General features: G+C 46.5%; 2 protein-coding genes and 1 long non-coding RNA gene across 11 annotated transcripts in view; 2 read left to right on the top strand and 1 right to left on the bottom strand.

The window, feature by feature from the left end:
• Positions 1-3594, top strand: part of IDO1 (indoleamine 2,3-dioxygenase 1) — a 65211-nt gene extending 61617 nt beyond the window's left edge. For all 8 annotated transcript variants that reach the window (XM_075123467.1, XM_048829350.2, XM_048829349.2 and 5 more), the window contains one exon: positions 165-3594. In XM_075123467.1, coding sequence (XP_074979568.1) covers positions 165-547 — 383 coding nt within the window. In that variant the 3' untranslated portion in view covers positions 548-3594. The remainder of the gene's footprint in view (positions 1-164) is intronic.
• LOC125626421 (uncharacterized) overlaps positions 1-26918 on the bottom strand; it is a 170085-nt gene that overhangs the window by 23030 nt on the left and 120137 nt on the right. The window lies entirely within an intron of this gene.
• Positions 689-22744, top strand: IDO2 (indoleamine 2,3-dioxygenase 2). Of its 2 annotated transcripts, none has more exons than XM_048829354.2 (10): positions 689-816; positions 10650-10745; positions 11941-12060; positions 12633-12751; positions 13223-13237; positions 13994-14093; positions 14981-15098; positions 16573-16624; positions 20042-20190; positions 22219-22744. In XM_048829354.2, the coding sequence occupies exons 1-10, from the start codon at positions 790-792 to the stop codon at positions 22587-22589; spliced, it is 1167 nt and encodes a 388-aa protein (XP_048685311.1). In that variant the 5' UTR covers positions 689-789; the 3' UTR covers positions 22590-22744. The 2 variants fall into 2 exon arrangements, with proteins under 2 accessions (XP_048685311.1, XP_048685312.1); XM_048829355.2 differs by lacking the exon at positions 689-816 and adding an exon at positions 3686-6998.

Raw genomic sequence — 26918 nt, 5'->3', positions numbered from 1 at the left:
GACTCAGAGGAGCGATGTGGGTCACACCGCGTGGAGGCAGAGCAGGGCTGAGCTGGGGAACCACCACCACCGTTTTGGCCCAGCACCTTTTCTTTAGTGGGGGACAGTGCCGAGCTCTCTTTTACTGCATCGCCCAAACTAATGCTCTTACCTTGCTGTTGCAGGGTTCTCGGCAGAGTACCTCGGTTGCATGAGGGATTACATGCCAGCAGCTCACAGGGCCTTCATTCAGACCCTAGCTTCTGGCCCGTCCCTCCGGCAGTTTGTCCTGGCAACAGGAGACGCAGGCCTGCGTGCAGCTTTCAACAAGTGCGTGTTGGCGCTGGTGGATCTACGGAGCTATCACATACAGATCGCCACCAAGTACATCACCATCCCGGCCGGGAGGTGCCGAGCAGAGCAGCAGCAGCTCGGGGGCTGTGTCCACGAGGGCACGTCAGTGCTCTCAGAAAGGGGAACCGGTGGGACAGGGTTCATGCGCTTTCTCAAAGTCGTCAGAGACACCACCCGAAAGGCACAGCTCACTGAGCAGGGGCAACGGTGTTAACACACTGACTAGGCCATGGTGACGGCACAATCGGATGGGCCCCTTTCCTGTTGCTGTCAGCCTCGTGTTAGCCACGACCCTGAGATGGGATGGGACTGCCGGGGCATGGGGAAGGATTGGGCCTTCTCCTCTAGTGTCAAGGGGAGCAGGAAGGCAGCACCCAGCCTGATCTGTGGACCACTGCAGATGGGTGCATGGAGGGAGCATCCACTGAAGCCATGAGGACCGGCTGGTGCCCCTGAATGGCAACTGCACCCTTTGCAACATGGGTAAGGACAATCCAGACATTACAACCAATATCGAAAGCCATGGGTTTGCTGTATTTATATCGATGGTGTAAAGAGCCATGCACACTCATCGCACCGGGGAGTGGCAGGAAAGTGCAGTGCTCTGTACCTCTGTCTTACATATGGCATCTTGGTCGTGGCACATTTCACTCCCCTTCCCACCTGGCAGTTATTAGAGCTCTGTTCTCAACAACCCCAGCTTGGGGCAGACACGTTGCTTCCAGCTCTAACTTCCCCCGCACTCAGGTGATATTTGTGAATCCCCCAAAAGGAGGAAGTGCAAACAGGCTGAAAAGCCGCAAGGGGAAGAAAGTTATAACGCAAGTTGCTAAATACTTGGGTCTGTATCTGGCCTCCGGTTACTCTGGCTTGTAGGGGAGCAGGTTAGTTGCAGGGGTGCAAGATGCCCACAACCCCAGGGACCTGCCGCTTGCCCACCAACCTGGTGGGGTGGGGGGAGATAAGGCACCCAGATAGGACCCTAGTCCAGCATGGATCCCAAGGAGCTGCCTAGGGGCTGAGCCCTGCCAGGAAATTAAAGCGGTCCTTAGTCTTCTGGGTGCAGACCCCTCCTCTGCCTGCTTGCCCTCCCCAGGGTATGTATGCCGTCTCAGGATCAGCGTAAGGTGAACCCAGATCATTTGTGAACCACAGAGAAGCAGGGAGGGGATAGGAAAATCCATTTCCTAGCTGTGAAGCTACAGGAGGTTTAGAAACTACCGAAGAGGCGGCCAGAAGTGGCCTGGGGCAAGGAGAACTGCCTCTCAGATCCCCCATCATTCAGCCAGAGCTGAGAAACCAACCCTGTCTGGAACATGAGCCGGGAGTGAGCGTGAGGAGGAGATGGAGGCAGTTGAGGCAAAGCCATACGCCAGGGTATTGCATGACAGGAGTGCCTATTCACAGGCCTGGGAAATGGACCGACATTCCCCCAGCAATACCCGACCAGCTTCTGCAAACCGTGTCTCAAAACTCGTCTGCCAGGAACCCCAAGCGGCAGCAGGTGCCGTGCACCCTGTTGAGAGCCCATCAGTTGAGGATGCAGCTGCAGCTTAGAGAAATGCCTCCAGGGCAACCAAAAGCCATTGCAGCTGCAGCAAGCTGAACATCCGTCGTGGTTATGAAAAGCCACCAACAGCAGCTCTGGCCACTGCTCGGCAGAGCCTGGAGAACTTCCGGTCTGGGGCAGACATCAGCTGACCTAACCCCCACATTGCCTGTCGGGGCTGTGGAGGCCATTCTCTAACAGGGATAAAGCGCAGTGGATGCTCAGTTCCTCCCCACTGAGGCACAGTTCAGATTTCAGATCAATGCACTTGTACACCCTGTGGCTGTGGGGGCTGGGGAACGACAAGAGGATGTCTGATTCATAAGGGCAGGAATCACTTCAGGAAATCCCCACCAAAGCATCAAGCAGGTGCTGACTCATGGCCAGAGTCATGATGGTCTTGTGGTTCAGAGCTAGGCGTGAAGCCACAACCCCTGGGTTCTAATTCCACTTTTACCACCAACCTCCTGCAGGACCCTGGACAAGCCACGTAGGGCCAGATTTTCCCAAGAGCTCAGCATTTGGTGTGTACCCTAAGGCCCCCTTTCCAAGGGCAAACTGACTCAGTAAGCTGTGCTGAGATAAGAACCCCAACCATACCATGGGCTCGTCATGAAACCACATTCTAAGCCAGAGATGGAAGTTACGCTTTCCCTGTGTTTGTTGCATTATCTTTTCACATGAGGAACTTACTTAGCCACCTGAAGTAGATGTGAGGTCTGATGTACTGAGGACTGTGTTGGAATCACAAGCTGTCACTTTAAGAGCCGGGGGAAGCAGAGTTTCTTGGCCTTACTTGCAGGCTGGGGCTCTGTGGGAAAGTGCCCTCAGTCAGTCCACAGGAGGCATATGTAATATTCTCGTTTTGCAGAGGCAGATAGTTTAAAAAATTTGGCCAGAGGCATAAGGACCTGAATAGTCAAACTTGGATAGCCAGCTTTAGGGGCCAAATTGACTCGCCCAGGTCTGTCATGCACAGCGCCACTCCATGGCAGAACCAGCAGAGAACCCCAGGAGTCCTGGCTCCCCGTCCTTTGGTGGCTTTCCATGGAAAGTTTATAGAAATGAGCCCAGTAATGCTGACAAACTCTAGGCGATTTTAAGTGTTCCCAGCAGAGAAGCTATGGAGAAAGAGCTGGGCTGAACTGAGAAGGAAAAGCAGGGACTGAACACAATGAAGGAAGGATTTTAAATGTTTTTGCTCTGAGCTTTCATATTCAGTTAGGACAAGTCCCCAGCCCTACAGGAAAAAGGGTGACTATCCGTGGGCGACATGTTGAGCAGGACTGCACTTAGGTAGAGAGTTTGCTTGGGCTCTTTATGGTTTACTGGGTCTGGTCTTATTTGCCTAATCAGACAGTAGGCTTAGTCTTGTCTGCATTAACCACCTAGTGGGCAGGGAGTTTTGTTCCCATGTATCACTGAAACAATTAGCCTGGAAATCAACAGAGCCTTATTCTAATGACCCTCCCATAAATACCTGTTTGTTTGGCTGGGTGCATGCAGTAGGTACAGATGCATATTGTGCTCAGTGACAAGCATATTAGCAGCATGTAATTTACTAATGCAAATTAAAACAGTCATTAGGATCTTATGCTCTATTTGGCATTGGCAAAATCATAACATTAGCATACATTTAATCATTGGGAAGTTAGCTGGAACCTGAAAGAAATCCTTAATTTCATAATACATGTTTCATGTCACTTATTTTATTCCCTGCTGTGATGTGCTTTTTTTGTGACAGCAGCTTCAGTTTTCGTTTCCATTAACTTATGTGCTAATATCATCCTTGGCACAGCCAAGGTAAATCAGCAGCACCTTGTCGAAGCACAGAGACTAAGATACAGCCTGTGCTTAGTACAGCATACATTGTTCCCTTTGGAGAAGAGAACAAAATTCTTTAGCACTCTTCCTGCCTGGCTGGTGTCAAGGGTTGCTTGAAGGGAACCGTGGGCCTTGCTGGAACAATAGCCAACAGGAATCAGCACAGACAGGATCTGTACCTAGCATCATGGTCACTTCTGGTTTTTCATTCCAGTGCAGTGTCTGAGCTGGATTAAAAGCTCCTGCAACCCGAGGAAAGGCTGCTTGGGTCAGTAGATGGGGGCACCAGGCTAGGAGTCCGGCAACCTAGGTTCATTGACTTCAAGTCCAGTAGGAACTCTTATGATCATCTAGTCTGACCTCCTGTATAAAACCCAGACCAGAGAACCTCACCTGGTAATTTCCGCTTCAAGCCCATAACTTCTGTTTAAGTTATTGCAGTGGCTCTGCCCCCGACCTGCTCTGTGACCTCAGACAAGTCACTTCCTCTCTGTGCCTCCTTTTCCTCTCCCACCTTTTGTCTGGTTTCTGTATTTACAGTGTGAGCGCTCTTCGGGGCTGGGACTGTCTCACTATGCGTGTGTGCAGTGCACAGCCCAGTGGGCCCCCGATCTCAGTCAGGGCTTCTAGGTGCTACCGCAACACATAATAATAATAAAACAACGCCCCCACTCTCCCCCAGTGGGGTGTAGATCTCCTTAACAATGCAACAGTTACCACTGGGACCCATCACATTCTAGACAGCAAGAGGAAGCTTGAAGATAAATAGTCCTTTGTTCTACCTTTTTTATTATTATTATTTAAATAAGACAGAACCTGCTCTCCCTTTTCCTATGGGAGATGAACATGGTGTGATGCTAGTTTAGTGTCCTCATGAGTCCATGTAACTCCAATAGCCCAGAACATGCTCAGAGTCCCTGTGGGGTAATTATTTGGGAGTTAAAACGTAGATACCAAGGGCTAGACCCTCGGCTTGTGTAAATCCAGCTAAGCCCATGCAGCAATGCCAATTTACACTCACCAAAGGATCTAGTCCCAAACTTCATGACCCCTACAGGTGCTGTCTGCACAGCCAGAGGAAGAGAGAGTCTTGCTCTGTGGAGTTAGAGCCAAGACCAGTAATAGGACAGACTTGAATATCTAAGGTGCCCAGTTGCAGAGCCACAGGCAACCTATGTGCAATGGAGAAGTGTGCACAGTTTCTCTCGCTAGGACCTCACCTTCCGCACGATGGGCTGAAATAAGCTGGTTCACTGGGGTTGTGGCTCCACGCAGGGGAAGTCCTGCTCTGGCCACAGCAAGCACAAGCGTAGGTTTGCTGTGTAGCAGAGGGAAGGCAGGGTTCCCAGATCCTGTAGCTCATGTGCACTGGAGCGTGGGGGAGGAAATTGAAGGCAGGGCTGCTGGCCATTCCACTGGCATGTGTGCGTATAGGTAGTGACCACAGCCCTCAGCCAGCAGTAGCAGCTGTGTTGACTGCTGTGTGGGAGGAGGAGGAGGGGAAGTATTTGAAACCCCCCTCGGCCATTATCAGAAAGAGCACCCAGGAGACACAGGAAAGGCAGCGCTACAGAACCCGGTTTTGCAGAGCAGACTGCGGGAGCCACATGGGTCAGATTTTCAGGACAACAGCAGCACAGTGGGGACTGCAACGGACACAAGTTAACATGAACAGAGGCCGCAGGGCATGGTGGTTTCCTACAAGGCGGGGGTAGGGTCTAAGTTAAGAGAGGAGCGAGAGGCTTTGCACTCCTTTCCCAGGCAGTTCCCTGAGAACACTCCTACACCCTGAAACTCAGCAGCTGCTGCCCAGCCCAGTCCTGCACGACAGCCACTCAAAGGAGGGGAGGGGACTCTTGTATCCAAGGCTGGAGCACAGGGGCATGGCTAGGGAGAAGCAGAACATAGTTGCCTACAATGGAACATGCCTCGGGATCTTACATCAGAGCATGAACGGGTGGACCCTCAGCTGAGGTGACTAACGGGGCAGGCAGGCAGAGCTGACTCAGAGCAGGGAATTGCCTGCCTATTTGATCACCAATATCATTTCCAAAGGAAGTCCAGGGTCCCTCAGGAGGTCTCCCTTGCAACCACTGACCCAGCCTGACCTGCTTATCTTGCCAGCCCTGTGCACATCACAATGCAACATTGTCTCCCTGCACCACCACTCAGAAGTTCAAGCCAAGGATGTGATCCTTTTTATTCAAGGCCAGATCCTTAAACCACTTTCTGGCGGCCTAGGATGCAGTAAGCAAAGGGCCTGCTTAAAACCGTCTAGTGATTCAAACTTTATGCATTCCCATTCTAGGTCTCCCTCTCTCCTGGCTTCACACCGGCTACCCGTATCACAGTGCTAATGCTCAGCCAGCAGAGATCGTCCCCAGGCATTCTTGATACACACACGCTCCTGGCCTTCCACTCATCCACACAGCACAGAGTGTATGCATCCCCCTATACTGACATAGCTAGGATGGTAACATGCATATATAAGGTGCACTTCTTTATTTATTGGAAACTGCAGTGTCTGGAGACCGCACTGGCTGCAGATCAGAGGATGCGACTTGCAAGTCATTGCCGCCATCAACTACAGGCCATCTTTTACTACAGCATAGGAAACGACAAGCACCTTAGTGCAATGGAGACACGCGCCTTCTCTGATGGGTTCATTTTTTGTTACAAATGGACATTGACCTTCTGGAAGAGTCCAATTGGATTTAATTGGAATTAACCCAATAAGGCTTGGTAGATATCCTCCTCTCCCCCCCCCCCCCCATTAAAATCTGTGGGGATTTAGAGTGATATTTTTAATAAGTTTCCCAAGTCAGTCTAGAGCTCTTTATTGAATTCCACAGGAGTATCCAGAAAACACACATCTTAACAGAGAAGGAAAACCTCTCTTTCGGGACTTTTCTGTAAGGGGATGTTGATTAGATTAGAGTTTGCTCCGCACACTGCCTTATCAGCAACCTTTATTCATGTTTACTCAGACCCACTGGTCATTGAGGATTCTACGCCCAGCACAAAGGTTTGCTACCTCTGGATTCCAGGGAAAATGCTTCACTTACTCAGCACATTACAAGTGTGCTTATTTGATGCTTCCTACAGCAGGGCCAGCGCCCAGATAGAGTCTGAACCCTCTCTTATGCAGTAGGTTCTACTTTCCCAGACTGAGGCAGAGTTCAGCTCTCTAACGATGGAGATTAATAGCGAAAATGAGGAGAAACCACTGCTTTTTACTTTAAGAAGATTTCAGCTTTCTGAAGATTATGGATTCCTTCTTCCAAATCCTCTGGTAGGGACTCTCTCTCTATACGAGACATTCATGTCAAGGGAAACGCAACACCTTCAAAGAGAGGGGTTGGTGGGCAGTTGTCTTATTCTGTAGCAATTATTTGTAATTCACTCATTTACTAATATTTATTTATACACAAATACAATTTGTTTTTTGCTTAAATATTTAAAGCAAATTAGATAGAGGATAACATTCTAATTCTTAAAAAGCAATAAAAGTGCCAGGAGCAAGCTGCGAGGAGAGGGGAAATGAAAGACACCAAAGAATTGATCTTGTATTTACAGGTTGTTCGTGAGTCTGAGTACAGGGGAGAGTGAGCTTTAGAATACAGACTTTCAGCTTTAATCCTTTTTAAAAAGTGACAGCAAAATTATAAATGGCACTCCTTGAGCAGAAGCTTGCAGGGATGCCAAGAAATCAATTCAAGATTATTCAGTAAAATGCTGAGAAACAGGATACAGACTACACAAGCTATTTGATATTAAGCTACACTTGTTTAAATCACAGTGCCAGCACTTAAAAGGCCCAATCCTACAAAATTCTAATGCTAATTACTGACAATCCCACTGGCTTCACCTGCTCAGAATCTGGCAGGATCAGGCCTTAAAAGTCATTGTATTTACAGTCATTAGGATGGTAACTGACATTCCAGTTCCTTCCAAGCTGGAAAAAGACCATGTTCCACAGATAGTGAAATGCCAGAACAGCAGGATTGATTGCCTTCTGCACACACTGAGACAGCACATTAGGAAAGACATGGACAAATTGGAGAGAAAAGCAACAGAAATGATAAAAGGTTTAGAAAACCTGACCTATGAGGAAAGGTTAAAAAACTGGCCATGTTTAGTCTTGAGAAAAGGCAGCTGAGGGGAGACAAGAGAGTCTTAACGTATTTGAAGGGCTGTCAAAGGGGATGGGGATCATCTGTTCTCCATGTCCAAAGAAAAAATAAAGAACTAATAGGCTTAAACTGCAGCAAGGGAGATGTATTAGAAGGTTATTCCTAATATCTAACCTACGAGGGAAGTTAGGCTCCAATGATGGGGACTGAACAACCTCCCTATTCTAGAGCTTTTTAAGAACAGGTCGGACACACACCTGTCAGAGATGGTCTAGCTTTACTTGGCCCTGCCTCAGCGCAGGGGGCTGGACTTGATGACTTGCCTCAGAGGTCCCTTCCAGCCCTATGTTTCTATGAACACCCACGCCCCTTTGGAGACAGCCTTCTGAAAACCACAAGATTGTTTATTTTGCAGCGAGAACAAAGCACTTAGAGAAAAGGGATTTTAAAGGAAGAGAGAGAGAGAGAGAGAGAGAGTGTCTCTACCCGTTTATCTTACCAAAAGGCTTAACTATCCCCGAAGCAGACCTCACTTCTTCAGGCACATCAACTGGTCCTATGTATCAGTCTGGTTCCGCCTAGACAAACAACCACTCCCCCTCTCAGGCTCCCTTTTTAAACTGCCACAGCCCTTTTGATCATCTGGTTTCCAGGCTTTGGCCCTGCTCATCAAAACCCGTTTTGTAAGATGCCTGGAGCCAGGATGTCACTCTTCAAAGTTAATAGTTCAACCATCATCTCTCAAGAACCCACAAGTGTTTACCAAGGGGTGGCTTATCTTGAGCCATTCTGTTTTCTTACAGTCCTCCTCATTAATCTAAGCTGATGTAGTCATTAGTAATATCCCAATAACTAGGTCAACATACATGGTTCAACCATTATTACAGAGCGGCTCCATTTCCCTCACATGCTGTTCTCAGAGACATGTTACTACACAAGAATCTGTCATTAAAAAAACAACAACAGCAACAAAAGCTTTGCAGAGTAAGTCTAAACAAGTGACCCATATAAAAGCCAATAAAACCATGAGATTTCTTAAAATATTGGGTTCTTTTTAAACCACCCGGGGCCTGACTCAGCTTTTGAACGCTTGGCGTTTGTCAGTACCGTGTTAGCTGTGACGTTGAACGTGTCACAGCCAAACAGCTCCCAATGCAAGGATTGCTGCCTGCTCGAGCCTGTTCTTTGTCTGCATCTCATGGCGAGTGACTGTTTTAGAGCCAAGCTACAATATGCTGCTATGGTAATGTAATCATAATTATATACGTAATCACTAACAAAGTGGCCCCCTTGGTGTGTGCATCTCTGCTGGGGAGGAAGTTATATATTCCCCGTGCAGGGACTCTGCTCGTTTCTGTTTGGAAAGTGCTCAGCAATACCAGAAAAACAAACCATTCAATTCAAGCCAGCTCCTCTGCCCCATCTGCTCATTGCAGGCCGCTAATCACCACAAAAGTACTTTCAGAAGTAGCTCATTTTCTCTCCCTTTTGGCACATAAAAGATAATGTAAAAGTTCCCCACCCATCCCCAGAGAGAACACATCCTGAATGTCTTGTGCACCATAATGGCTGGCCAGGCACATCAGAGGGGTTGGATTATGCAGGGAGCTCAGCTGAGCTGAGCGGTAGTTTTCAGAAGCTGGCTAACCTCAGCTCAGTAGTGCAGCCAAATTGTGACTCAGTTTTTCATATGAGTCTCTTTGCTATTCCCAAATAAAGCCTCACTCTCAGGAGAGCAGTGAGAAACTCCATTTGTGCTTTAAAAGAAAAAGCAAGTCTTGATTCTAATTTAACGGCCATGGAAGAGACTGACATTGGGGGAATCCTAAAATAGCCCCATACTCCCCCACTGGCTCCATGGGGAACACCCCTCCCTACCTGCTGGGCACCTCCACAACACACTCCCTACTTTGTGTCTGTGTGTTTTAAATTCCATCAACCGTCCTTGAACGAAGGAGGAAAAGAAGCCAATCTAAACTGATTGCAAGTCAGCTAGTACCACGCTGTCTGGGTCCCCCCTGCAAGGAAGAGGGAAATGCCTTAGAATTCGGGGAAGGCAGAAGTAACAGGAGTGACACTGGGCAACATCAGGAAATGAGCCTGTCCTCTCCTTTACCTTGCCTGCGATCACTGGAGGCAAAGGGGTGAGAGAACAAGGGATTTGTTTCACATCAGTGGGTCATTAAAGTGAAGTTTTTAAAAGCAGAAAAAAAAAAACTCCATTAGACCTTCATCCTGTTCAGATCCCACACAATTAAATAGCCACTTAGTTTACATTGATCCCAGATAAAATATAAAAGCCATGTGGCCCCAAAGGGAATTATTCTTCATGAAAATCAGTGGATACAAAACACCGTGATAGGATCAGGATTCCCCAATGGAAGAAAGGCAGCTTTGTTTCCCCTCAGAAAAATCACACACACACCCCTCCCTCTACCTCACTGCTCTTTTTAAGCACCACAGTATTTAACAAGAAGAAAGAGGACGCAGGCCAGATATTGCCCGGTGAGGCACTTTGCAAGCATCCAGCACAATTCCTCAGATACGCTTCAGTTGCCTGTTACTCCAGTCTTGGACTCCCTCCTGAACATGCAGCTCTACCAGTCATGCCTGTCAATCCCACCCTGCAGTCCTGCCTCCCCGAACTCTGCAAATGCCCCTCATTCCTGCCGCATAGCAGCCATCACTACACCAATCATGAACTTGCCCATCAAATTAGGGCTCGGTGGGGAGATCCAGCCAGTGACTTTTTAATTGTGCCAGCTCCTAACAGACTTGTTTGATGATTTAAGGCCTTTTGTCTGTTCTAGAGTGAACTCCCTATTCCCTACAGGCCTTGGATGGAGATTGCCAACAACCTGCCTCACCTGATCCAGAGCCATCAGCTCCGTTCACAAGTTTACAAGGTACCTATAGAATTCAAGTAGAGGATTAAAGATTCTTAGGGATTAACCTCAAATTAATGTTGGTGCCAGTCACCTCCGCAGAACTGGAGCTTCATCTTCAAATGAAGCTACACACAAACATTTAGGAAAACACAGATCCTGACATATAGGGATTCAAAAAACCAAAAGGGGAGAAAAGTTAAATTAAAAAAACAGCTTCTCCTATACAGTGTGTAATACAGAGAGATTTTCTTCAGGTGTCACTAGAGGTAAAGCACAAAGATGGGCCGGAACTCATCATTTCAGCTAGAAAGTACATAGGTTGGGAGTTAATCATAACGTGAAACTATTCCAGATTCCTGCATCTAGAGCTTTGCTACAGCACCTTTAATCTCAAATTAGCTCTCAGTGATTTTTTTTTTTTTAAAAGACTAGATGTGAGAGGGAAAAACACCCTTCTGCAAAGCTTCTCTAAAACAGTGGTTCTCAACCGGGGTATGCAGAGGTCTTCCAGTGGGTACATCAGCTTATCTAGGTATTTGCCTAGTTTAACAACAGGGCTACATAAAAAGCACTAGCTAAGTCAGTACAAACTAAAATTTCAGACAATGACTTGTCTATACTGCTCTATATAGTATACACTGAAATGTAAGTACAATATTTATATTCCAGTTGGTTTATTTTGTAACTATATGGTAAAAACGAGACAAGAAGCAATTTTACAGTAAGTGTGCTGTGACACTTGTCTTTTTATGGCTGATTTTGTAAGCAAGTAGATTTTAAGTGAGGTGAAACTCGGGGTACACAAGAGAAATCAGTCTGGAAAGGTTGAGAGCCGCTGCTCTAAACAGACCAGGGGGGTTACCATATAATAGTGCTACAAATGAGAAGTTCCATCAGTGTAATAAGCCCTGTTGTAAGGCAGAAAGAAGAAAAGCCAGAGCAGAGCAGAGAAGCCGTGTGTGTTGATGGCGGCAAGGATATTTCACAGATGTGACAGAGCATAGGGATGGGCATCAGGATGCCTGGGTCCTGTTCTGAGCTCAGACTGACTTGTTTTGTGATGCAAGGCAAATTACTTTGCGTCGGTGCCTCGCTTTATGGGAGGAGAATATCTCCACAAGGCATTGGGAATTGGCCAGGTGCATTGAGATCTTTGGTGGTGGTAATTTTTACCACTAAAAAATGCCTTTATTCACAAGTTTCTTGTTGGCAGATGCCCCAGCTGAGCAGTCAGCATCTAAAAGGGCACAGAGAGCTGCACTTGGCCCACCTGGCACTGAGCTTCATCACGATGGGGTTTGTTTGGCAAGAAGGCGAGGAGGAGACCGTCAAGGTAAAAGCTGCACCAAAACAGATTTGCTCTTTGAAGCCAAGAAGGATTTGCTTTTTTCAGATAAATGCTACCAGAATAGGCAGCAGAATGGCCCCCTTCAGGTAAAATGTTTGTACCTGCAGAGGGCTGGAAAGTCCATGCTGAGCTGGGAACTGCTTGCAATATTGACAGGTACAAAGCTCTGAGCTTACCTGACATCAGTCAGCATCAATAGCAAAGTGCAGCTCGAGGGTTCGTCTACACTGCAGAAAAAGGAACCTTCTTACCTTGGGTTCCAATAGCAGCAAAGACATGGCAACTCGGCTTTTCATTCAGGTTGGCAGCTTGAGTTCAAACCCCAGCTTCCCTGCAGGCTTTAACTTTAACCCAAGTTGCTGCGTCTTCCTTGCTACTTAAACCCAAGTTAAGAACACTCCTTTTTTTGCAGCATAGATGTACTCTTGGGGTCTGAGACCAGAGCATGCTGGTCAGTGTGTCCCTGGCTCCCTGCTGACTAGGAGCCTGCTACATCGAACATTCCAACTGGATCATTTTCAGGAGAAAATGAGTAAGCACAAGTTTGTGTCTTCCAGCTTCTGCCACGAAACCTTGCTGTTCCCTACTGGGAGATCTCACAGATGCTTGGGCTGCCTCCTATCCTGGTCCACGCGGATTTTGTGCTAGTGAACTGGAAGAAAAAGAATCTTAGTGGGTAAATGTAAGAACAATGAAATCTACAGCTGGACAGACCGAAATCGAGTTATTAAAGTGGTTGTGTTAGGTATCAAATCGGCACAAATGCAACCATTGGTCAATCTAGTAGGAAGGTTTGAGACCATTTTTGTCCATTTAGATTTTAGCTCTGACATTTTGATAGTCCTTTAAAATCTTCCCTTTCTTACTCCATTCTGAGCCTGGCTGGCATGAAAGATAAATATTCCCTACAAAGATCTTTTCAGGTTTGGTGTGAGAGTCCAGTTCTTTATCAATTGAGGGGGGAGGTGGTGTGCGCACATGGAAAAAACAGGAGCCAGAGCCACATTACTGTTAACATCAGTGTTAGGACAAGATCTCATTCTGAAGTACACATATCTTTGGTAATGGATTCCATTTCTATATAGTGATTTGTTATTCCTGTTTCCTTTTCTCGCACTTTTGCTGTCAATACCTGAAACTCCTGTAGCCCTTTGGAAATAGAGTAAGTATCTAATATGCTTATTTATTTTTTAACTGTATTAGCTTTGTTTCAATTCAATTATTTGCTCCATCACCTCAGGGCTCTTTTTAGTTTACATCTGTCTCCTGCTACACGAGCACAACGTAACAGCTCACTCCTGGGCAGAGGAATGCCAATGCCCCATAGCAGCAGCTGGGTGGCTTCTATGTGACCCCCAGACTTCTGTAAACCAGACTACAGCTGTGATCTTTCGCACAGAGGTATGGATTGTGGAGATGGACTCAGCTCATTGGGTGCATGTGGGGTACGGAGCTCCTTTGAAAGAAAATCAGACCCTACATGCCCCATTTTGATCTGAGGGGCTGGGAGTAGGACGTACAAGCCACTTGCAATTTGCATAGGAGGCAGGTGCTGCCTTCTACAATGCAGATGTCTTCCACTCTGAGTGCCTAAAGACTTGAAAAATTCAGGTGGGTTCTCAGTGTGTGGCATCCTCTCCCCAATCCTGATGTGGTGGCTGGGGAAAGGGATTAAGAGGAGGAAGGTGTTCTATATCCCCACACTGCTACCTACCCAGCAGCAAGGTTTGTAGTGTACTAGAGCCTGACCAAAGCTAGTGCAAAACACTTGTATTGCAGGGTCTGGCTAGAACCTGGCTGACTGCACTTCAGAGCAGTGAGGTGGAGGGAGCGCGAAGGGCCAGTTAGTCTTATTCCTAGAATTTGTGTGTTTTAATCTCCACACGTTATGTGATTTCAAAAATCATCATCCTTAAAGGAATCTGGACACCATCTTTTCCCTGCCCGGAGGGGAGAGTTTGAGAGGATTCATTCTAGTTACCCTCCTTGTTGAGAAGGCAGCAGCGCCGGGGATTAAGGTACAGTACAACTCATATGGTGCCATCCTGGGCAGACAAACATTTCTCTTAATGTTTACAACTCCCGATGCAATTCACTCAGATCTGCAGGCATAGGCAAAGCGGATAGGAGGTCGCTTCAGAGGTATCAGTGGAATGGACTATTGTCAAAAAAGAGTCTGTTGAACAAAGGTGGTCTGGCCTGCAGTCAACACAATCCAATCAGAGTCAGATTTATTAGGAATTAAACAGAAGATAAAGATGAAGGGCCCAGATCTGTAGTACCCCAGCCTGACAAATGGCTGCTCACCGGAAGAGGAGGGGTGGCTGTTCTCAGAAGACATAGGCCACTTTGTTAGCAGTCTCGGCAAACAACTGAATAGGATATGTAGAATGCACTTGCCTAGCAGGTATTCCCCCAGGGGAAGGTTCTCTCTGTGTTAGTGTAGAACGTCGTATACGGATGCTTGCACTGCTACTGCCCACGTTCCCCTGTGCTGTTGATAAACAGAGAATGTTGCAAACACAGCCATGGAGACCAATGCCTGCCACTGGTCGGGAAGTCACATCTGGAGTTATTGTGCAATCCTGTGTTGGGGGCACGGATGGGCACAGAACCACCATCTCTCCTGTGCTTTGCTTTGGGAGATCCTGTCCCAGCATCTGCCAGTGTTTCAGGGGTCAGAATTTAGAACAATCTGCACCTTCTAGCATGGTGGCAGTTTGCTTCGGTTTCTCTTACCATGGCAAGGTGAGAAAGCCCTGCCAGGTGAGCTCAGGATGAGCCAATAAGATAAGGAGAGCCTGTCCCAATGAAAGAGAGGGGGCAGCGTGCCCAGAGGCACACCGAGGGCACATAAACCCAAGTTGCTCCAATACATCACAGCTCTTCCACCGTTCTCTTACAGGCAGTTGTTCAGGCAGGTAATGCCATCCTGCAGCCTGACAAAGAGGCCCTGCATAAGGCCCTGCAAGAGCTGGCCAAGGCCATTAAAGAGATGAGCGACGCTTTGAAACGGATGCACGGTAATGCTACTGCTTCACACTTAGCTGTCTTTAGATCACGGCACAAACATTAATTCATTGGGATACAGGAGTGGAAACACATTTGCACACAGAGTAGAAAGACTCTAGGCAGGGACGGGGCTGCAGGTGTCATGGCTTGGAGAAAAATCAAATGCAAGACAGATATTCCCAGGACAGTGCAGGGATGTGTGTATGTCTGTATTGCTCAGCAAGAGTCCCGAATGAAAAATCGAGGGAGTTGTGAGACACAATCAGAGCAGCAACACTGAAAAGCCTCTCACTGCTCTTCAACTCCCCTCTGATTCCAGAACTGCTGTGACCAGCCTTGCTTAACCAGAGTGAACGGTTAGTCGGGCGTCTGTCCCCTGGTATGGAAATAGGGAATTCCAGAGGAGTGAATGCTTAATAACATGGCACTTTCTACCCAGGGATCTCAAATCATGTCCCTACACATTTTTTTGTGAAGCAGAAGACTATTTTACAGAAAGGAACACACAGCTACTGTTAGTTGTCTGAGATACAGCAGCCAGTTAGGGCCCAAACCAGGATTAGAACCCAGCTTTCACATCCCCATGGTGGACAACGTGGCGCTCTTCATGGGAGTTCCATTGGTCTCAGTGTGGGAGGAGTTCAGACTGCACCTCTGTTATTCCACATCCTTATAAATGACCAGTTTTTTAAATACAACAGCTCCTGGCTTTACCAGACGCTCATGCCCCCTCCTCTCCATTATTGATATACAAGTACAGTGGGGAGTAATGTTAGCTGCACTGACCTCTGAACCCTCTGTGATTCTCCACCCTCACGCTGTAATCAGACTTTGCCAGCAGCAGCAGCGTGATCCTGCATCACCAAGGAACACAGACAGGCCATAGACGCTGCAATGCATTTGTTTCAAGTGAAGTTACCATGACGTGCTTAGGTGGGGAGAGCACGTTTTCTGCGCGAAGCGTGTTTGCGATGTGCACAGGCAGCCACGGTGACAGAACTAAATGGGTCCATATGGTGGAAACCTGCCCTTGAGAGCATTTCCAGCTCTCAGCCAGTGGGGGCCAAGGCAGAGGGATGGTACTGAGGTCTCAGCAAGATGGCAGAGCCAACATCAGAGCACTCAGGGAAGAATCCATATAACAATATGAGCAACAGCCTAAGCTGCTGAGGTCTTGGCCAGAGACAGCCTAATTTTGCTACATCAGCCAGTCACGTGGTGCAACAGCTCCCAGTACCTGGAGTTCCTTTATTTCAAGTGAACATTAAGTACCACGAATGAAGCTCACGGGAGCATTAAAGGGCCAGGTCACATTTGGGAGGGGGATGGTGGCAGGGCACAGCATTCCAGCCTCCTCCGCAAGTTGTTTTTCTAAAGATTCAGGGCATTTCTTGCTCAGACTGAGAAGGAAGAGATGGGAGAAGGCTGATGCAGAAGTAACTGCTATTGGCTTGGAGTAACATCACACTTTGATTTCTTTCCTAGACCATGTGGATCCAGCAATATTTTATGCCGTGATTCGGATCTTTCTGTCTGGGTAAGTACGTGGTGCGCATTTCCCTCTGGAACGATCATGTCAGCAATTCCCAAGGGTAGAGAGGAGGCTGTTGGAGGAAGGCAGCCCTAATGTAGGTACATCACCTGCCATAGTCTCTCTTGTGCAGCAGGGATAACGCAGGTTATAGTGAGCGACGCCCTTGTGCCTAGACATGAGGCAGTAAAATTATTTGTACTGCCTCAGAGCCCTCTTTTGGGAAGGGAATTTTTTGTTTACTTTATCCACGCTGGGCCAGCCGAACGCACGGGATGAAGAGGTCCCCGGACTCAGGTGTGTTCCACCCTGCCCCAATCCTAAACTTCTCATATATGGAGACAGTGGTCACAGGAGCCTGTATCAGCAAGAGAGCACAGCACAACACAGCGCCTGGTCAGAATTCCTCCTCTGCCTTTCCCAGGATCTGTCCCTGCCTTTCAAAAGACCAGCCCACCCCCAGGTGTTTTCTGCACCATGAACATTGTTAGTATCAATCATATGGAAATGGATCATGAAAAGTTCTTGACCCAGCTAGCAACCCTGGGAGATGGGTGTTTATTTGTTGGACACATTGTTAAATTATTTGTACCGCGTCAGAGCCCTAGTCACAGAACAGGGCCCCATTGTCCTTCTGAACAAAACAACAGTCCCTGCCCCAAAGAGATTACAATCTACACACTTTCAGTTCTCTCTTCCTGACCTTGTGCTATATAGTCTCTCTCTATACAATGTCTCTGTAGACATTGCTGGAAGGTCAGTAGGTCTCTTCTGCTGTTCTCCATGGAATCACAACAAATTACTTTGCCACTGTTTTAACAGGATGCCGCTCATTAATGATCACCACTCAGGTGTGTAAAGCAACAACAACAAAAATCTCAGGAATAACTGAAGTCTCATTCAAAACGCCTTTGTCATGCCAGATCCTCACTTGGAGAGCTCAGAACCCCCAAAGTTATTCTAATATCAGTGTTATTTGGGGGTTTCTAATTTTAAAACAGGTGTCAGTGTTCCCGAGTGTAAAGGCCTGCTGCATCTTAAATTTTCTTCAGTTTTCCATCAAAACTGACCTGGTCTTGAACAGAGTTTAAAGCAGGCTGACAACCTTTGTTATAAACTTCACAGGACTGGAGGTTACTATAAAATGTATTTCTGGGAGAGCTAAAATAACTGAAAGTTTGATGATAAAACTAGTTTCCCTCTTAGATTTGTATAACAGCTGCTCCTGGAAGTTAACGTCAGGGGGACGGTCAGCCCCAGACACCTAACTGAAACCCCAAAATTGCAACATTTTAATAGTATAAACAGCTAAATATATCCACTCTTCAGAAGCCAGGAGACATTTTCAGGGCAGGGCACAGTTATTTCCAGAATCCTGATTCCTGCCCCTACCCCTTTCCATTCATTCAGAGCTTTTAGCATTTGTAAACATGCGATGCATAAAGCAAACACTGCAGGGTTTGGAGGAGTGGTGGAAAAAAGCATGTCAGATCAGGAAAAAAAGACGACTGGCCAGTTTATTGGTTTGCTGAAGACTAGTGTTTTTTGTGAGGGTAGGAGAATTACATTACATAAAGGTAAAACCCTGCACTCCATTCCAGGAAACGAAAGTTGTCCCTACTCTGTATCCAGAGGAATCATTATGCTAAAGGAAAGGTGACAAAAAGAAAAGAACAGAACTTTTAGGACTTCGGAATATCTGCCTCAAATGCTCTCCTAACCCAGCAGATCTGAGAATAATACAGCAATGTTGTTTTGCTATTATTTTCCTTTTAGCAAAACCAAACACAAGTTTCCCAGCAACGGTGATGGGGCTTGGATGGTACCACTACAATTTTGTTTTCAGGCAGCAGAGCCTGTATGCTTTCCACTACCATGGTTCACACTATCGCATAGTCAGTGTTTATAGGAAACACTGGTGCTTTATAGGAAAGCAAGACAAGTCCCTGCTACAAGGAATGAAGGAGGAGGTTTCCAGCTCCCCATTGAAAGTCAGGGGCAGGGGGGTTAGTCAGGAGCCTAACTGCCCTTTGTATCTTTTAATAATTCCCCCTTGCCGCCTAGTCTAGCGGCCATGACGACATTTCAAGATTCAATGCTGAGGTAGAGTCATTTAGAAAATTTTAGCTCATAGCAAAGCTGTAAGCTCTGCACTGTAAATTAAAAGGAGAAATAGAGAGATTACCAGGGAGAGAGGTTGGTTTCAAAACCATGGAATGGATCGATCACGATTATGCAGCAGTCCAGTGGGCTACTACAATGAACAAGGACGCTCTTGGTATCTGAGACAATTAAGGTTACATTTTAAGACCACTACACAGCCATTTCAGAGTAACTGCCCTGGAGGTTAATGAGAATTGAGTGCCCAATCCCTGCCTATTACCTTGAGAGCTTGCTCCTTGCAATTATATGTTCTGTTGCTGAGGAATACACACACACCCCCTTTAAAAAGCCATACCCCTTTTAATTCCTAAAGAACTATACAGAATGGAATTAAAATCTTAGGAGCCAAGAGTTTATCTTGCTAAAATGCTTACCACCATACTGATCACTGCCAAAATATTATTTTATAGAAATCCTGTTTCATTAGAGACCCTTCTCCCCCCCACACTGTAGCCTTGCGCAAGTTTGATGCTTCTCCTGAGTATTCCAGGCAGCCGAGAAAATCTGAGCGGTCGTCATTCTGCTTCACGCAATTGTTAACAAACGGCTTAAAATAGGCATTGCTGATCTCATGAGCATCTCCAGCATCTGGCTACCGAAGGTTCTAAAGGACGGTTTACAAACAAGCGCACAGCAGGAGCGTCAGCAGACGCTCACACGGCGCTCTTCTAGCCAGAGGGCGTTTTCTGCGGCATTTAACCCAGCAGACGACGACAGCTCTGGATGGTGTACAAGGATTATGCAGCGGTCTTGGATGGCTTATCCTCAGTACCATCACCTATTTCTCCTGCTGAATTGTCTTGAGAGGGGATGGATGGGTTATATTTTTAATCAGTATTGCTGCTGTTGGTTTGTTGTATTCATTTCTCATGCAGCACAGTCGTGCATATCACTTTACAGGGAAATGACAGGTCCCTAATCTGAGACACTGCAATCTGTGTTACACTTGCCATGGCACGGGATGACCACACACACACACAGGATGGGGAAGGGAAGTATCGAAGGATGAAGCATGAGAAGAACTTGTTGTTACACACACATCTTATGTTCAGTTTCTTCCCGTGTAATATATTAACATTTGAGAACTTGACTTGAAAAGAGGGTTAGCCCCAAGATGATGATGTAGGAGGCAGACCTAGGAGGATTTACTCCATCTGGCCTGTGTAGGGACAGCATTTTGAAGTCTTGCCCTGTTTATCGAACGCAGCGTTCTTAGCTCACTGAAGCACCATTTCTTACTGCCTTGCACTCTCATTAAAGGTGGAAAGATAACCCAGCAATGCCAGGAGGGCTGATATATGAAGGAGTTTCTGATGAGCCCATGTCATATTCTGGAGGGAGCGCAGCACAGAGCACAGTACTTCATGTCTTCGATGAGTTATTAGCAATTCGTCATAGCAAGGAAAGCAGTAAGTCAAACAAAACTTTGCTCATTTGTTTAAGCAGATGGGTGTGGCTCTGTATCAGGTATATTTACAAATGGATAAAGCCATGTGTCAATCAGACTGTCTCAAAATCCACCTGCTTCTGTGTCAGCTGGGAAGAAGTTCCCTTCAATACATTGTGGGAGGATGTCTATTAAACCCAGGTTCTGGCAGCCCCATTACCAAATCCCAAAGGCATGCCCTACTTAATAGACTAATTCAAACCAAACAGGTCTGTCTAGGTTATAGATGGACACAGCACTGGCAGGAAGCGCAAGAGTGCAGATGCTGTCAGTAACATCAACTCACCCCCCGCATGTACACGTTATAATTAGCCTAACTAGGAACTGAAATGGGGACACGTGGGCTAGGAGTGCCCAATGGCTTTGGGGTTAAATATGTAACCCTAGTGGTGCGCTGCAGTATTGGGGTTAGGGGGGTGGTTCTTTTCACATTCCAGTTAGTCCTATTCTCTTGCGAGGGGAAGTAAAGCTTCCTGTACATGTTGTGAATAAAGGGCTTGATGCACGACTTGATGGCCCTGCCCCATGGAGATCAACAGGATGCATGAGGAATGAGAAGCAGCAAAGATGGAAAAGTATTGTACACATATGCTGGAGGTTTGTGCTGCCCTGGTTTCAGTGAGACATGAACACCGTCTCAGCACCAGCAACTCTTCAGCCTCTGAAGGCAGGCTGGGAAATGCACACTGGGTGGAATTCACCCCTTCCAGAGTTCCACCTACAATCCAACACCCCCCTTAAGTTGGCTTTAAGCCCTCCTTTGAGGAGGGCAGTGGCGCATTGGCCTTGGGCTGAATTTCACCCTCAGGACCTGAAACTCTTGGATTCGTTTTCTAGCTCTGTAACCAAATGACAGTGTGCCCCGGCCTCAGTTTCCCCATGTGTAGAATAGAGATGCTGAGGCTTTCCAACCGTGCAAAGCACTATGAAGCATGCTACCAGAGTGAAGTATTAAAGAGCAGAGTTTTACTAGAGACTTTTCTAAAATCTGAGCAGATTTGAGCTGAACATACTCAAAGTGATTTTTCATTTGCTTATCTGAACTATAAAGAGGGCCTCTTACAAATATGCTCATGCTGAAAACAGCAATTTATGTTTATCAGTTTTTTTAAAGGCACTTAAATGTTTTTAATTCGCTTTATTATTTTCCCCCATTTACACAGATATACCTTGAAAGAACATAAAGAATGGAAAGCGATAGTGCTTTAGTCTTAAGCAAGGCTAAATGAACTACAGGATCTCTCCAGATTTATTGCATGCACTTGGTTTATTAGGGATATATTTCTTGGTATAAGAGCCAATATTACTCACTGGGGATATTTAGCCACATGCATTTGTGAAGAGAGACCATACTACATCACGGGTCTCTAGTGTGCTCTGTAATTTGAGTAGAGTTGCAACAGGATCAATAGGATGGATACTGTAAGGTGCCACTGATTAAGAGCCTCCAGGCCCGGAAAAAAAAAGAGTGGTCACCAGTTGCCCTCTTAGGCTATAGAGCAAGTCACTATCACTACTACTGTCAAGGGGCAGACAGAAACTCCGACACGACCTTCCCTACCAAGATCTGTGGCTACTGGGAAGCCATGGATGGGAGTTCTGGGTGCAGCTGGGAATATGGGCCTGTTTTCTATGCTTGGGATCTGCAGACAAATCTGACTTAGGTCACAAATGCAAAAGTGCTGGGTGGGTTTCAAGCTAGTCCCTTATTGATCCATGTCAATTCTACACAGCTGGCATTCTCTGCTCGGACACATCAGCAAGCGCTTGGCAGGTCAGGGTTGAGACCCGCTGGCAGGGTATTTTGGGGAAGATCAGGAGAGCACCTGTCGGAAGCACTCTAGAACGAATCATAGCAGGTTAGATGTTACGCAGGTCCCGATATTAAAGTATTCCCTGGGAATTGTCAAGATTAGCTTTAATAATTAATACCTCCCCCCTCCTATCTTTGGCTAAGTGATTCACCTCTTCCTTTCTTGGTCTTTTCCAGCTGCATTTCTACACAGGATGAGGGACTACATGCCACCCCACCACAGGGCCTTCATAGAAGAAATCCATTCTGCCCCTTCACTGAAGCAACATATACTGTCCGCTGGAAATGAAAAGCTACGCATAGCTTACAACCAGTGTGTGTCCGCCCTGGTGGACTTGAGAACCTATCACATTGCTATTGTCACCAAGTACATCACCACAGCAGCTGCTAATGCCAAAGCCAAGAAAGGAAAACCAAGCCATTGGGCGGGTAGCCTTCAGATTAACCCGCCTTCGTCATTACAAGAGAGGGGCACTGGTGGCTCAGGCATCCTGAGCTTCTTGAAGAGTGTCAGGGACACAACGAGAGCAGGGATAATCCAGGGTTAAACGCTGTCATGCCACATGCGTTTCACTAGGGACAAGAGGCATGAGCAAGCTTAAGACCGAAAGAGCTTTTTGTTTAATAGTTGCACGTAGCGCATGTGCCAGGATCTGGCTGGGATCGCCCTAGTTGAAAGAAAAGGAGTACTTGTGGCACCTTAGAGACTAACCAATTTATTTGAGCATGAGCTTTCGTGAGCTACAGCTCTTACATCTGATGAAGTGAGCTGTAGCTCACGAAAGCTCATGCTCAAATAAATTGGTTAGTCTCTAAGGTGCCACAAGTACTCCTTTTCTTTTTGTTTAATAGTTGCACGTAGCGCATGTGCCAGGATCTGGCTGGGATCGCCCTAGTTGAAAGGTCCATCTTAGGTAGAGCATCCTATGAACACAAAAGGCATTCAACGTTGGGAATAAGTGAACCCTGGGGTGATTTACTGGAAGAAAACCATTGCCCATCTGACACACAGGGTATGCCTACAGGGGGGTAAAAGACCTGCAGCACAGCACAGCTGGTGCTTGCGAGGCTAAACATTGCTGTGTAAACATTCAGGCTTGGGACCGAGCCCAAATGTCTGCACAGCAATTGTTAGCCCCGTGAGCCTGAGTCAGCTGACCTGGGCCAGCCACAGGTTTTTTATCCCTGTGTGGACTTACCCTTCGCTTCACCTTCATTCAGACAGGAAGCTGCATAACTTTCCTGCCTCTCAGCAGCCTGGAAGTTCGAGATAAGAAGTCCTTTCCCCGATGACCGTGTTGTGACATGAGTCACAGGTGGCCAGAGGCAGCTGCTGGTGGGGGCTAAGAGAGGGAGACTCAAAAATTCCAGCCAGTTATTTAGGAGCTTGAATACAGATTAAGGGATCCAAGTATTAGGCACCCAGTTTTGAGAAGTGTAGTCAGTATTCCAAACTAACATTGATCCTGAATGTTTTCTTAACACTAGCAAGTACTTGAGCAGGTCGGAATCTTTTCTACCCACTCTCAGGCTGCCAGCAACATTACTTTCCACCCCATGGCTCAGCACGAGCTTCAACACCACCGATTGTAATAAGAATAAAAACAGATCCATGTCCTCGTTTGCTGGGGGAAGTCATTCCAGATTGCGAGGCTCAGAAAAATAAGGGGAGCATCTCTGGCCTTAAACTCTGTGCATCTCTAAATTCTTCCCTGCCTCTTCCCTGCTCCCGCAGTTGCAGTTAAAGCTCAGTTGCATTCAATTATTTTTTTAAAATCCTGATTTTTATTAAGCATTTTTCCTTCAGGCTCCTCATTTATTTACTGTTACTGCAAAGAAGGGCAGTAAATATAAGAGAAGCAGTAAGTCCAAAAGGTACTCCTGTCGCTTGTGAAGTCACTGAGAAACCCAAGTGTGCCACAAGAGGCGAGGGTACTCAGTTCTCCTTGATAAAGGAGCTTGGCAATTCTCTCTGGGGGCCTTGCAAAGTCTGACTTCAGTGGAAGCTGGACACAGAATCTGAAAGTCTTGACTCCATGGACCTATAGTCTCATTTGCTAATTTCAGCCCTGGTCCAGCAAATGGATTCTTGCATCCATGAAACAGCCCACTAGCTTTGCTGGGCTCTCCACAGGACAACAGAGTCAATTCGCATGGGTCTGTCTGGACTGTCTACTGCCCCAGGAACGTCATCATCGGTCACCCTCCATCATTCAGATAGAGTTTAGTGTTTAATGTATCCTCTCTCTGCCCACCATGCCAGGCTCAGCCCCTTTGCTTTCCTTCTCCAGCTGCCACGTTTGTGCCATCTTCCACACACAGAGCAATCACCCTGTCTCCTCGTCCAAATCCCTCCTAAACACTCACTTCTTGCACCAGGTAGCAAGCACTAACCCATGTCAGTCGAACGCTGCCTTCTCCACCCAACAGAGTGCAGATAAGGGGGGGAGCAGAGAAATGTCAAATTCAACCCATCCTCTTACTCTCCCATGCATCTTATCTGTGTTTGAGCCATAAATCCCCTGGGGTCAAGACCCACAATGTAGAGGCTGAGCAGATTGTCAGCACTTAAGTATCATCACTACCAATGTGTTCCTAGAGCTTCTGGATGTCAGGGTGAGGGGCACGTCACGACGAGGTCCCAGATCATGTTTAGAGCTCACAGGGTAGCAGGACTTGTTTGGAAACCAGCCAGGAAAACACATTTTGTGGGACAGACAAATCAATAATCTGAACATGTGCAGTCCACAGCTTTGAAGTCTGCAAACCCAGGACCTGACCTGTCAAACTCCCATACAGACCTCACAAAAGAGGAAACAGCAGACAAAAGGGTTCCCCTCAGGGCCTGGTTATTTTATCTTGCCAACAAGTGCCTTCCACGTCACTAGCAAGTGCTGTACACCTGTCTCCATGTATTTCATTTGTAACCTAAAGAGACAGTAACTCCCTTAGGACTTGATTCTCTGGTGCCTTGCCCCATGTGTGCACAGTTATCTCAGCCAGGGCAAGATGGGTGTTAAAAGGCTGCAATTTCACAGTCACTTTGCACGAGTGTAAATGATGGCACAAGAAACATGGCAGTGGAGACACTGGCCCCTGATGCTGCCAGGACTATTGGATCCACAGAATAGTTTTCAGATGTAAAATATAAATCAGAATACATTTGTGACGAGTCATTAAAAGGGGTGAGGAGGAAGCCGCTGCAATTCTGGCACATTCAGTAGATTTCAGAACAAGAGATATTTCCCACTTTATAGGTGGTTGTCTTAGCTACAACAATCTAGTGAAGCACTGGAATGCGTTACCTAGGGAGGTGGTGGAATCTCCTTCCTTTGAGGTTTTTAAGGTCAGGCTTGACAAAGCCCTGGCTGGGGTGATTTAGTTGGGGATTGGTCCTATTTTGAGCAGGGGGTTGGACTAGACGACCTCCTGAGGTCCCTTCCAACCCTGATATTCTATGAATCTGCAATATAAACTGTACTGGGGCTGCAATGGTTGTTGAAAGGAGAGAAAGATCAGATCTTTTGGAAAGAGCTCTGAATAACCCTCCTGTTATCAGGAATTTAAAAAAAATATAAACTAAAATTTTATTAAATTCTATTTTTCCCCACATACCCTTTTAAAGTTTTATGATCAGCTCCATGCCTTCACAAGGGAAGTCTTTAAAGTATGCAGAGAATTTCCATTATAATTCAGTGTTTCTTGCAGGTCTGGTCTCTGCTTCTCAGGAGTTGCTTTAAACACTGCTAAAAGGCTCCAGTTGTAGATGGGACCTTTAAGGGGATGGAAATATTTTTTACTCCATGGATCAATATGCTGAGATGCCAACTTTATCTTCTGTGGTGTTGTCTAGATTTGTGAGCGTGCACACAGGATTTAGGAGAAAGTGGCAAAAATCAGGACAATTCTCTGTGGGAATCGTTAAATGTAGCTGCTAGGGGGCTGTAATGAGGGAATTCCCCCTACCCTCCCCATTAGGGTACATAGTTTCTCATTTTGTTTTTGTAAGTCTTAGGACACAGCAGGCTAGGAAGAGATTTCTCTTGTGGGTATTCTGCACAGATGTGCTGTTTACATTACTTTCAGAAGATGGCTATTACAGCACTGGAGTGTTCATTGTACACTAATTACAACTAATAAGGAAAGCCAGTGTAATTGCTAAAGTAATTTGTCTAGTTTAGCACCTGCTTTCAAGCAATATTAACAAAGCCTCATCAAGGACAATGAAGAGGGAAAATGCCTATTCGATCACCCAGTCCCAGTGGAGAATCGCTTCCTACAGTACATAGCCTAGTGCTTTGTTCAGGCTACATCAGCCTGTTCTGATGGAACGTATCGGTTCTGTTTCCTCGGAAAGCTGTAAGTCAGGCAATCAGTTTTTTTAAGTAAATTACTCACAACCAGCTACTTAAAAGGTAAAAAGCAGATATCAAACTAATGTAAACCACTATATTAGGAATTTTTAAAGAATAATCACCTTAATCTTAATTCAAAGCATAAACCCAGAGAGTAAGTCGGTCAGTCCGGCATACAGGCCGCTTCAAAACAGCATTTACCATTGCATTAAAAAAGTGCTTTGCTGTTTCAAGCTGCAAATCTGATGCAGGGATACCTGTGGTACTTCCTGCTCCCCCAGGTCCTCCAAGCAAATAGCACTTTGAAACCTTTTCTTATTCTATCACCAGATGGCAGCAGCAGCTTGTGGTTTTTTTAAATTGAGGGTGAAAAGCTGCTTGATTCCAAGCCATGCAAATGCGTTTAGGGATCGTTCATGGCATGAATGAAAAATGAACACAAAAAAAATTAAAGCATTTCATATATATATTACACACACACGCGTGCGCACAAAAGGAAATTCCTTGGTAAGGAAGAGAAGC

Source organism: Caretta caretta, chromosome 26, assembly GCF_965140235.1.
Source record: "Caretta caretta isolate rCarCar2 chromosome 26, rCarCar1.hap1, whole genome shotgun sequence".
Taxonomy (NCBI): domain Eukaryota; kingdom Metazoa; phylum Chordata; order Testudines; family Cheloniidae; genus Caretta; species Caretta caretta.
The sequence above is the reverse complement of the archived record's forward strand: the minus strand, read 5'-3'. Positions and strand labels throughout refer to the sequence as shown.